Raw genomic sequence first — 11,449 nt, 5'->3', positions numbered from 1 at the left:
TACCTGTGGACACAGTATGTTGTGTGCAAATGAACACTTGCAGACTAAACGACTGAGATGAAAACATTCTCATTGCATTTTTGCCATTCCTACGGTAAGGTTTGGCCTGTCTCAGACTTGGCATGAAAACAGCACCCATTGACATTCAGTCACAGCAGAGGAGCAGCTGAGCACACTTGTGAGAGAGTAGGTAGTCGCATATGTAGAAATAAGTCCCTGCTCTGATGTAAAAAGTTTCCTAGGAGACTTCAAAGAAAAAAACCTCGGTCTGTTGTTTGAAGCAGTGACTGGGAAGCAAAAGCACGTTTCTTCAGACTGGGGTACAAGGGAACCCAGATACCTGAATGCCTGCTCACGATGTCCCTGTTTTTTTCATGCCTCACCCAAAAAAGCCTTAGTTGCCTTGAAGAGGTGGCCTGAGGTTCTGCTTGTTCTGATGACTGATAACTACATGTGTGCTACATCTTCAGAGCCTCTTTGTGCTGGTAGAGGCACAGAGGCACCCCCAGGACCCTGGACATCTCATCGGCCGGATGGATGCAGCTGGATCGATGCTGAAACCAGAACTGTCATGCCATCAGCTGCATTGACACCGGAATCACGACTGGTGATCTTTTCTTTCCTTTTCTTTCCTTTCTCTCGCCCTGCCTTGCCATTTAATACAACTCTTATTTTCTCTTTTCCTTCTCATCTTACACCTTTTTCCAAAACCCACTGGCCGTGTGCTTATACAGCAGGTCAGGGACTAACATACCAATTCCCACGCCAATTGTGCAATTTATTAGTAAAACTTTCTGATCGTTTGCTGGCCCTCAGACTTTCATCGTTGCTTTCCACCGCGAGCATTGACGAATCTCGGCTGCTTCCTTCCCCTTAGCGGCGGGCCGTGACAGGCACTTGGCGCCGGGACACCTGCACGGAGCGGCGGCCCGGGCAGAGAAGCCTCGCCGGGCTCCTGCCGCAGCGCTCCGCCGCTCGCCGCTTCCCCACCGCAGCCACTCGACCGCCGGAGGCCGCGTTCCTGTGGAAAACGCCCGTGAATGCCGCGGCGCGGCGGCGGCGGAGGGCACGGCTCCCTCACTGCGCGGCCGGGGCGGGAACGGCCTGAGGGGGGAGAGAACGGCCTGAGGGGGGAGAGAACGGCCTGAGAGGGCGGGAACGGCCTGAGGCGCCACTCCCGCCTGCCTGCCTCCTTCCCTCCCTCCCTCACCCCCCGCTCCCGCCCCCTCGCGCGCGCGCCGGGGAAAACGTTGCGCAGGTTCTAAAGCGGCGGCGGGGGCGCGGCCGCGCGCGAGGGGGCGTGTGAGGGGTAGCGGCGGGGAACGGCCGCCACCGGCACAGCCTCGGCCCGCCCGCCGCATGGAGCTGTCGGCCATCGGCGAGCAGGTGTTCGCCGTGGAGAGCATCCGCAAGAAGCGCGTGCGGAAGGTGGGCAGCGGCGGAGCGGGGCGGGGCGGGGGGAGCGCACCGGGACACCCCTCGCCCCTCCCGCCGCGCACCGGGAGCGGGCAGGCGCGGTGGGCAGCGCCCGCGGCCGCCCCGTCCCCTCACACCCCCGGTCCCCGTCCCCTCACACCCCCGGTCCGGCACCGGCACCTGCCCGAGGCTGCGGGCGAGGGACACACGTGTTGCCCGTGAGGTGTTGCGGTGCGGAGGGGGGATGTAGATGCTGGTGTTCGGCCCGTCTGCAGGATGAGTGCTGGTGGCCTCAAACGGGAGAGCCCGAACCGGAGAGGGTTTGGGAAAGCTCCCGTGCCTCAGTTTCCCCAGCCGTGGAAGCGCTCCCGTCCCCGCAGGGTGTTGCAAGGATTAACCTGTAAACATGCAGCGCGTAGAGATCCTCCGGCGGAACGTTCCTTATAGGGCAGTGTTTTCCAACCTTGGGGAGCTGATGAGCCCCCCAAGAGGAACCTGAAACTGGTTCCCTGCCTCAAGTACCCGAGTGCTTTCCTTGCTCTGCTCTCCTCTAAAGGTGTCTGTGGCTGCAGCAGCGGCTCTTGGAGACTGATTGTCCTGCATGCACAAAGGCCTTTGCCATGCTTTGGCAAGTGCTTAGCAAACCCCTCTCTAATATTAAATATTTTGATAGTTGTTCACATTGCTTGCGGAGCCCTTGAATGCAGTTTCCAATCTCTACACGTCTTGTTTTTTTGGTTTTTTTTAAATCTTGTACTTAGAGTGGGTAAAAAAAAAGATAGCTCTGAACTTCAGCTGTGAGCTGCTGATTGCTTGGGTCAAAAGGATGAGTATCTGTGGTGGATGGAACAGTGTTTGAGTAGAACATGTAGCAAATGGAAAAGAACAGAACATGCCAGAGACGCTTCATAGGTTCTGATATACTGTGTTTCTTCTCTCTGCTTAAAAAAAAATAATCTGACATTTGCTCCTGGCATACATCTCTTTCCTGCATTTATGTGTGCTGACTTCTTGTAGGTTTGCTTGTGAATGTGTGAATGGTTCGGTCTTGCTCTCTGGTTGGCTTTCAGTGCTCTGCCTGCAAGCCTTCTGCAAAGCTATACTCCAAGCTGATGGTAGTACAAGCATGCTTAAATACCCCTGTGTGCCCAGTTTTTGGAGAAAAAGGTATAGCAAGTGTAACTGAATGGGGAAGTAGCTAAGTTTTGAAAATAAAGTGATGGGAAACAAGCTTTTTGGTTGCAAAGTTCAGTCTGTTGGTTGTTTGCATCTCATACTGTAGCCCATATTTGGTTCCTTAGTTCACCTGTTTTCTTCTGCCTTTTTCCACCCTCAGGGTAAAGTAGAATACCTGGTGAAGTGGAAAGGATGGCCCCCAAAGTAAGTTGTGTTTACTTGTCTGTTTTTCCTTTTATATTCTGTAATAGCTTGCCCTGTGTCTCTGCAATTGAGCATTTTATTCATAGTGGGTAATGGCTTGTCCCTCATTTCAACAACAATAAACAAAACCAAAGAGCCACAAACCAAACCCAAATCTGTGAATTGGCAGCTAAGGAATACAAACTGCATGCCAGTCTATTCTGACTGGTTTCTGCCACCACTGAAATATTTCATTGAGACACTTTCTAGATACAAGTGTTTTTAAATTCCTTATGAGTTCAACAAAGAACCCAGATTCTTCTGAACTTGGAATGACTCCTGCTTTTCTGAGTCACCACCAAGAGGACCCCACTTTATTTTTAGAGCTGTCTGCAGTCTTTTAAAATAGAAAACATGTCGATGGTCTTGTCTTCCTCTCCTACTGCTTCCCCTCTGCAATTCACCAACGGAAAGGGGCAAGGTTTCAGATTTATGGGTTGTAGCCAAATGCAGGTGATCTTTGTCCCTTGAAAATTGCCGCCATGCCTTCATTTCCTTGTCTGAAACCTCCTGTTCCTTTGAGTGCCTGTTCTGCATGTGCTTTTGTTGCTCCATTGCAAAAAGGAGGAGAAGTTTTGGGTTTTTTGGCATTGCTGTGCACTGTTTACAGACACTTCTCTCATTAAAATGCAGCTGCTTCTGAAGAAGAGCGATTTCTCTGTGCTTAAGCAGTCTGTGAAATGCTTTGAGATTAAAAGGATTAGGTAACTGGAGAATATTACTGTGTCAGCCTGCAGTCTAGTAGAACAGCCTCCTGGCCAACCCATATGGGGCCCTGTCTTTGCTTTTCTGTTTGTGCCTGTGTGTGTACACACACAATGTGCGTGGGTACAGCAGTGTTACACACGCAGTTGCTCTGCGTGTTGCTAAGCAGAGGGAGCCGCTTGTTACAGGTTCATCCTCTAAGCTGCAAAGTGGGGCCCGCCAGGACGGTTCTGTCAGGCTGTACCTGGTGTCCAAGAAGCCAAAATGTGTTCTTGGGTGCCTAATCCTTATGATTATAGGCCATGTGTGAAGATAAGCAGCTTCCTCTCTTCGGTGGTGGTGGGAGAGGGTGACTATTCTTGAGTGTTCTGTTGTCAGAGTGCAACTTTATGCACTTGTTGAGCACCGGCTGCCGTGCAGTGTGGGGTCACTTCTTGGATTGCTTCAGCTTCAAATAGCCAAGTCTTACTTCATCACTGATAGAGGGTGGGAAATGTACTTGGAGCCTGCAAGGCCTCATCCCCTCTCGGCCAGAATACTGATGTTTATCCCATTCTCCTTTCAACAAATGCATTGAAGGCCTTCTCTTGTAAAGTGCCTTGCCAAGAAGGTGGGCTGAGGCACGGAGTAATGTTTGTTGGACAGAGCAGGCCTTATTCTTAACCGCTGCCTTTCCTTGTCCTGCGCCGTGGAACACTGGGGGAGACAGAAACACTTTGGGGAATTTAAAGCACTGTTCTCCTGGGTGCAAAGGATGCCAGGGTTCTCTTATTTTGATGTATGGCATGTCCAAGCATCTTCCCTCTTCCCCCAAACTCCAAATGAGAAGACCATTGATTTTTTTTTCCTTCCTCCTGCCTGCCTCCACTTTAACTGTTGCCTTAGTGGTTTGAATTACTCAAACTCAAGATGCTCAGAGCATTGGAGTCACTTTCATCCTACTAGCAGTCTCTGTTCTTTGTTTCTAAACATACATATGCCCTGATGGCATGGAGCACCACAAGCTGTTTGTATCTTTGTCTGTTTCCTCATCCCACATCATTCCCTTCCTTAATTACCAACCTTGTTGCATTGCTCTTTGTAATCTCTGTACCTATTATCCCATCATTCCCATTGGAAGTATCATGGAAGGGAATAAGGATGGGTCAGTAGTTTACTGCTTTCATGTGCAATTCATATTTCACTTTCCCTCCCCTCCCTTCTTAATAAAAAAAATTTATTTGTGCCCTACACCTCAGATTTATGGAGTCAGGGAATGGAGGAGTGACAATCTGATTCTAGCTACAAGCTTGTTTACAACTTGTGTTGGAGTTAAAAGGAGGGGGAAGAGGAGGAGTAGAAGGAGGGGGAAGGAAGATCATATGATCTGTGTCTTCCAGAGTGCCTGCTCTCTGCAGTTTGCTGCAGCCTGGGCTGTGTGTACCCATATATAAAGCTCTGTGTGCGCGCGCGCGTGGCAAACTCAACCATGTTTTTTTTTTTTTTTTTTTTTTTAATATGCAGTGTTTTGCCACTGCAGCGAAGCCAGAATCTGAACTGCAGAGAAGAAGGCAACACCCACCAGGGTGTTTTTTTTAAGCAAATCCCTTTTCTTCTCCTGCCTGTGAAAAGCAATCCAATGATTTTTTTTTTTCCCCTTGTGGTGTTGTTTTTCTTAAATTTGTAAGATGAGTGCCAGAATCCCTGCAGCTGGGAGGCAACCTTCCTCTTTCAAACAGTATCTTGGCTTTGACAGCTCATAGTCAGGTTACTGCAGGAGGCATGAGCAAAGGGGGGGGGGGGGGAGAGGGAGGGATCAGCTGGTTATGAAGACATGACTGTTCTTAACTCTCTGATGTACAGCGCACTTTGGCATATCTGAATGCTATATTTTTGTTTCTTCCTTTTGTAAAAGAACTGTATTTTCATTTCTAGACCCACCCTCCAGTAATGTTCCTGTATTACAGTACCTTTCTTCTCTCCAATGGAGAGATAAAAGGGAAAAGCATTCCCAAACCACCTCCCCTGTGTACCCATTTATCCCGTGTCCTCACATGCAGTCTGTGCTTCATCCAGAAATGTAAGCGTCCTAAAATGTTTTCTTGCTGTTTAAAGGCATTGGTACAAATGCACCCTTATGCACCTGCATGTGACTTCTCTCTGCTCCTCCTCCCCAGGGTCTGGGAGGAGCTCTGCCTCCAGGCCTGGATCTCATATTGTAGGAAAATGAGGGTTCTGAGGCGTTTGAGGATTCAGATTTGCTTTCTTGCTTTAGCGTTTGTGTGGTAGAGACACAACACCCACCTTTTCTGGGCAAGCATGACCCCCAAGAAGTAAACATGCCCCAAGGACTGCTTTGTGATTCTTTCAGCTTCCACAGTGGGAGCATTTTGGCTGCTTCTCCCTAGTGTTAAGTGCATCTGTGCACTTTGGGAACCAGTTTTGGGTTGCCTTCTAGGTGGGTTCAGTCCTGAGCATCTTATTCTTGTCACAGCTGCCTGGCTGTGGAGGAGGGAACTGGGGCAGTTCCAAGCTTTTTTGGGAGCATGAAGCCTGTTCGGAGCAGAGTTGGTGGCCCTGCCCGCGGTGCAGTTGGGGGCACTTTGTATCCGCGAGCTCCACTCGATAGGAACCACCTGTAGGGGGAGACGAGCAGGAGGAGGAGGCATTGGCAAATGGCCATCAGCTTGCCCCAGGGCCCAGCTCCCAACATGTTTGGTTGAACGACATCGGTGGAAAAAAAATTAAAGTCTTAAATGAATCCTTTCAGCTTCAGTGATTAGAAGTAATTAATAATGCAGGTGAGAAAGCGTACTTACTCTTCAAGCACTCTAAATTAAGAGAGACCTATTTTTCAGAAAGCTGTATCAGACCACTGCCTGATTGTTCCATGGGATTTGTGGGATTTGAGGGAGTGCTGCAGATGAGATCTGTGTAGGCATGGACTTAAAAACAGTTTGTGAGTGTCTGAACAGGCTTTGCACACAGTGTGGAGGGGGCCCTGGGGAGGAAAGTCTTCCCTGTTTTCGTACAAAGAGCTGCTTGATGCTTGGCCCTGCCTGTTTTGGGAAGGGGAGGTGGTGTCTGTGGGAAGCTGGGAAGGGAATGGCTGGGACTCCTCAGAGCTCTTGCCATGTTGTGGCAGGCCCCATCGACCCTTGTGAAGACAGTATCCAGGGCTGCAGCACACAAGTAGCAGGCCTGCAGAGAGAATGTTTCATTAAAATGTTTACTTTTTATTCCTTATGTTTTTCTTCAGATACAGCACATGGGAGCCAGAGGATCATATCTTGGACCCTCGCCTGGTAGTGGCTTATGAAGAAAAGTAAGGGCACATGTTCTTTCTCTTCCTGGACACAGGAAAATAAATAGTGTCTTTATTTCATTATATGCACAAAGTTCCCCTGTTGTCCCTCCTTCAGTTAAAGATTAGATGTATAACAATGAATCCTGTTTGATTTTTCTACCCTGGTGTTGATTGAGATGGAGAAGACGGGGTTAAAGCAGCTGAGATTGGCACTGTTCAGGAAATGAGGCCAAGAACAGGCAGCACTGAGCCAGAGAACAATCAGATTCAGGTTCTAATCAGGTCCAGAGCTAGACTGGAGTGATGTGAGGTGGGAAGTTACTGTAACCCATCCTTGATTAGCTGTGTCAGAGAAATTCCCCTATTGCAAGGTTTTCACTCCTAGAGGAAGCAATTCTGGGATGTTTTCCAAGCTCCCACTGGCCACCATTGGCTTTTATTGAAGGAAATTGAGGGAGCTGTGTGCAAAACTTGAAGTCCCAACTAGGTTTTATGTTGTGGTATTTAGTACTCAGTGTGATTTGTATTCCTCTTTCACAGGGAAGAGAGAGACCGTGCATCAGGGTACAGGAAAAGAGGCCCCAAACCAAAGCGCCTCCTGCTGCAGGTAGCCTCTTGCTCTTCTGTGTATTTCTAACTCCTTAGCTGCTGTGCTGCTCCCCCGCTGTCATTGAGGTGGAAATTGTCTGTTTGCTGTTGCATGGACAAAATTGGAGGTAACAAGTTAACACAATAACACCGAATCATGAAATCAGTGTTTAGGCAGCTAGTTTTAACCTCTTGGCTGAAGAGCTAGCTAATTCGTCTTTAAAAAAAGCAAAACAAAATAAAACAACAGCTCTTTTTCTATGAGCTAGGATTTTGTAAAGTGTGGGCCTGGGCAGTTGCAAGTTACCTGGTTTGTGTGTTCTTTTAATTTCATGTTGAGCTTGGACTTTCCATCAAGTCGAAAGTAGCCCATAGTTGGAAGCAGCATTTCAGCATGCTTTTACTGTTGCCAAGCAAAGCAGCCAATCCTAGGAAGCAGATCTTAGGGAAGAGCTTAGAAGGCAGTTGAAAAGGGGAGAGAAACAGTGCTGTCAAAGCAGCACACCTTATCCTAGCTCATCTAGATGTTCAGAGACAGAAAAAAGAATATTTTCCTGGTTCCCAGTGGGGAGCCCTGACTGCATGATCCGATGTCTGCTCTGACCCTTGCTGCGTTGGTGTCTTGGCAGCGGCTGTATGGCATGGACTTGAGGAGTGCTCACAAGGGAAAGGAGAAGCTCTGCTTCTCTCTTGCACGGAGGTTTGGAGGAGGAGACAGTAGCCTACCAGGGGCCAAGACAGGGCAGGCAGAGTTCCCTGAGAAGACTGGGGGTACAGTCCTGCCATTCTCTCTCCGGAAGCAACGCAAAAACCAGAAGTACCTACGACTGTCAAGGAAGAAGTTCCCGCGCATGGCGAGTCTGGAGAACCGGAACTGCAGGCATGAGTTCTTTCTGAATGATGCAGTGGGCCTAGAGGCCAGGCAGAGCCCTGAGGACTGGGAGGCCACGCAGCACACCAGCAAAGAAGGTAAGGCCAGTCACCCTTCGATGAAGTTCTGGAGCATGTGAAGGATGTTCTGCATCCTTCCACCTTGGTTACATCCTTTTGGGATTGTGGTTTAGGTCAGGTCTTCAGGGCAGCCTTCACTGGCCCATATTGTGTCCCTCTTGTTTGCAGGTTTCCTTCTTGTTTGAAGAGCACAGATAATTTGCTTTTTTGGTCCTGTTGGCTCTCTGTAGTCTTACATCCCTGATGCCCCTCTCAGTGTTAGAAAACTGTAGAAGATACTGCAAGTTTTTCCTCTCTTAAAATTACCTCCCAGCAGAGATGACACACAAGTGTGAGAGAGATGAACTCTGCCTCTGTCCACATTATCCACATATGCACAGCCTGCTGCTTTGGCTCAAAGGACTTTGGCAGTGGACAAGCTTGGACAGCAGCACTCCTGTCATAGTGCTGCTTTAAGATGCATACGGGAATGCTGCTAGGAGCTCACAGTGTACTCCCCTGCCCACTCCTTTCCTTTCTTCTCCACTCCCCTCTACAGCCTCTTGCTATTGAACTATGTGAGAAGGGGAGAGAGAGATGAAGTGAGGATGGTAACTCCTGCCTGATCCCACTGAGTAGGCAGCATGAGTGTAGGCATGGGAGATGTCCAAGCACATTTGGCATTCTGGGGAAGGATACCGGCATCTTGTGCAGGAGGGCTGTGGGATGTGTGTGTTGCTCTCAGTTACCAGGGAAACTCTATCCCTGCATTATTAGAGCTTCTGAAGGCGTAGCTTTCCTGAGGAGTGGAAAACCAGGGCTTGTGCTGCTTGTAGTAGCTAAGGGAATCCTGTTACTCCTTGCTAGGAGTAGCTAGGCTGGATTAGGCAGGATCTTAGGGAGATGGCTGTGTTCTGGAAATCAGCGCTATTCCTTCCTTTCTGAGAGAGACTGGAATGGTGCTCAGAATCCAGGGAGGCAGCAATGGGAGTAGCACAGAGGAACCCAGTATTACATCCTGGCAGTGAGGAAATGTGTGGGGCTATTCTCCCCAGAAGTCTGGGACACTAAAGCACTTGGAGATCAGAAGAGTGAGTGGCAGGATTGTAAAACTGTTTTTGTTCTCCCCTTGACAGACGGCTTGTGTGGAATGCCAGTTACTGATAGGGGAAGTTTGACTCTTTCTGGGGGGATTGTAGACACCCTAGGTGTTTGAGACAGAAGCCAGGAAATAAGTTCTTAAGGAGTTCTCATTCTTTGCCAGGTTGGGACAAGAAGATATATACCTTGTTGTATAGGTAGAGTGACAGGGAAGGGGTGTGTTTTCCTTTCTCTCTTTACGTGGCAGTCTCTGGGAACTGTGGGGAAGTGAGCCTTTGGGTGGCAGAGGGGCTGATAATTATCTTACAATGAGAAAGTGCAAGGGTGCTTAGATGTCTTGTATGGAGCACTACTCCATGGAGATTTGAGAGCATCACACCCAGGCTGCATTGCAGGTGCAGTACAAGGCAGACCCTCCATTTTGGCTCACTTTGACTTCCCTAGGAGTAACTGAAAAGTGTGTTTAAGAGATTTTAATTGCTGCCTTTTCAGAAGGGTGGGGCATTTAGAAGACAGTGAGCTCAAATTAGGGTGAGTATGCTTTGCTGACACACAACCAGATTAGGGGCTGAAATGGGATGAGGGGTATGGAGGAACTGTGGATGGTTAGATGAACTCCGTGGTTTTACAGGGTCTTTTGACTTTGGCATAGGCTGCTCTGATACCACTGTGTATCTGGACACCTGATCCTCCATTTTCCCTTAGCCTCTGAGGTAGGACTTGCACATGTTCTTGCTCTGTACATGCAGATTCACTACAGGCTGATTTCACCTGCGGTTTGTCAGAAAGGAGACCCTTTTTCCATCCTTCCTTTCCCTTTCTCCTTTCTTCTCCCTCACCTTCTCTGTTTCACTAATATGCTCTTATGTGCCTTTGTTTCTGCAGCAGATGTGGATGCCAGTCTCCCTTGGATCCCCACTGTGCCCCCCAGCGAAGTGACAGTGACAGACATCACAGCAAACTCCATTACCGTCACTTTCAGAGAAGCACAAGTGGCTGAGGGCTTCTTTCGAGACCGGAGTGCACAGTTCTGAATGTCTGTTTGCAGTGCTCCCCAAAATCAGTGCTTTTAGGGTGGGGCTAGGGAAGGGTTACATTATCCCTTAAGAGAAAAAAAAAAATCCAAAATGTCTCCTCTTAAAATGTTTACAGAGACCTTTTTTTTTTTTCCTCCTTTTTCCCCTTTCAGATACGCAAAAAAGGGCAGTGTAGGGGGTGTGTGTTTGTCATTGCTTTGTCCAGCTGAAAAACTGACAGCCCTTTCCCTGGCAAAGACTCTCCTCCTTGATGTGAAAGCAGCAAGCTGAACAATTCGCCTTTTATCCTGTTAAGTGGTGGCAGCTGCATTTGTGGGGAGAGGGCATGCGGAGGTGGAAAGAGAGCTGGATCTCTAGCCTGCTGCCTTGTTCTGCAATTGATATCCCTCAGATAAAGATACATTTCTGTACATTGCTCTTCCCACCTTCCTCCTCCCTCTCTTCCTGCAGCAGTGAGAGGCGATGGATCCTACCTGTGTAGATAACTCCAGCCTGTTAAGACTTTCTCTCCAGTGCTGTTTTCCCTGTGGCCTGTTGTCAGGACTTCGGAAGCTTATTTGCCTGTCTGTGGTAAGTCAGTCTTTGCAGCACGGGTCTGTATAGACAGCAGAACTTTCTCCCTTTGATTGTTGATTATGTGGAAAGGCTGAAACGCATCTCTGAAATCCAAACTGGCAACATAAATTCAATTTGCCATCATTAAAAGCTCAGAAGGCCAGCATATTTGAGACACACCATTGTGTATATGCTAAACAGGATTTCCAGGCTTGCCTCTGCTGTGTGAGGAATACGTTATGGAAAGTGGGGTCTTCTTACCCTTTGCCAAATTCAGTATTAATAACAAATCCTGCCCTGAATCTGTGGTAATAAGTTGGTTGAAAACTGATTCCTCTCCCCTGGGAGGAGGGGCTAGTAGGACAACTGAAGCATTGCCTGGCGCTGCAGAGATATCCAAGATACTGGCACA

The 11,449-nt window shown here is 48.7% G+C and overlaps 1 protein-coding gene across 2 annotated transcripts; it reads left to right on the top strand.

Moving 5' to 3' along the window:
• The first annotated feature begins 1,359 nt into the window (after positions 1-1,359).
• CBX7 (chromobox 7) lies at positions 1,360-10,479 on the top strand. Of its 2 annotated transcripts, none has more exons than XM_062491349.1 (6): positions 1,360-1,428; positions 2,753-2,796; positions 6,779-6,844; positions 7,367-7,433; positions 8,044-8,383; positions 10,334-10,479. In XM_062491349.1, exons 1-6 carry the CDS (start codon positions 1,360-1,362, stop codon positions 10,477-10,479), a joined length of 732 nt encoding a protein of 243 aa, XP_062347333.1. The 2 variants fall into 2 exon arrangements, with proteins under 2 accessions (XP_062347333.1, XP_062347332.1); XM_062491348.1 differs by having other exon boundaries at positions 10,331-10,479.
• Positions 10,480-11,449: the final 970 nt, after the last annotated feature.

The sequence above is a fragment of the Cinclus cinclus genome, chromosome 4, assembly GCF_963662255.1.
Source record: "Cinclus cinclus chromosome 4, bCinCin1.1, whole genome shotgun sequence".
Classification (NCBI taxonomy): domain Eukaryota; kingdom Metazoa; phylum Chordata; class Aves; order Passeriformes; family Cinclidae; genus Cinclus; species Cinclus cinclus.
The sequence above is the reverse complement of the archived record's forward strand: the minus strand, read 5'-3'. Positions and strand labels throughout refer to the sequence as shown.

Excerpts from the sequence above, each read along its gene's own strand:
- CBX7 (XM_062491348.1), top strand. The coding sequence starts at position 1,360 with ATGGAGCTGTCGGCCATCGGCGAGCAGGTGTTCGCCGTGGAGAGCATC. Across the intron at positions 1,429-2,752 it reads GCAAGAAGCGCGTGCGGAAG|GGTAAAGTAGAATACCTGGT; the intron begins GTGGGCAGCGGC and ends TTCCACCCTCAG. Across the intron at positions 7,434-8,043 it reads CAAAGCGCCTCCTGCTGCAG|CGGCTGTATGGCATGGACTT; the intron begins GTAGCCTCTTGC and ends GTGTCTTGGCAG.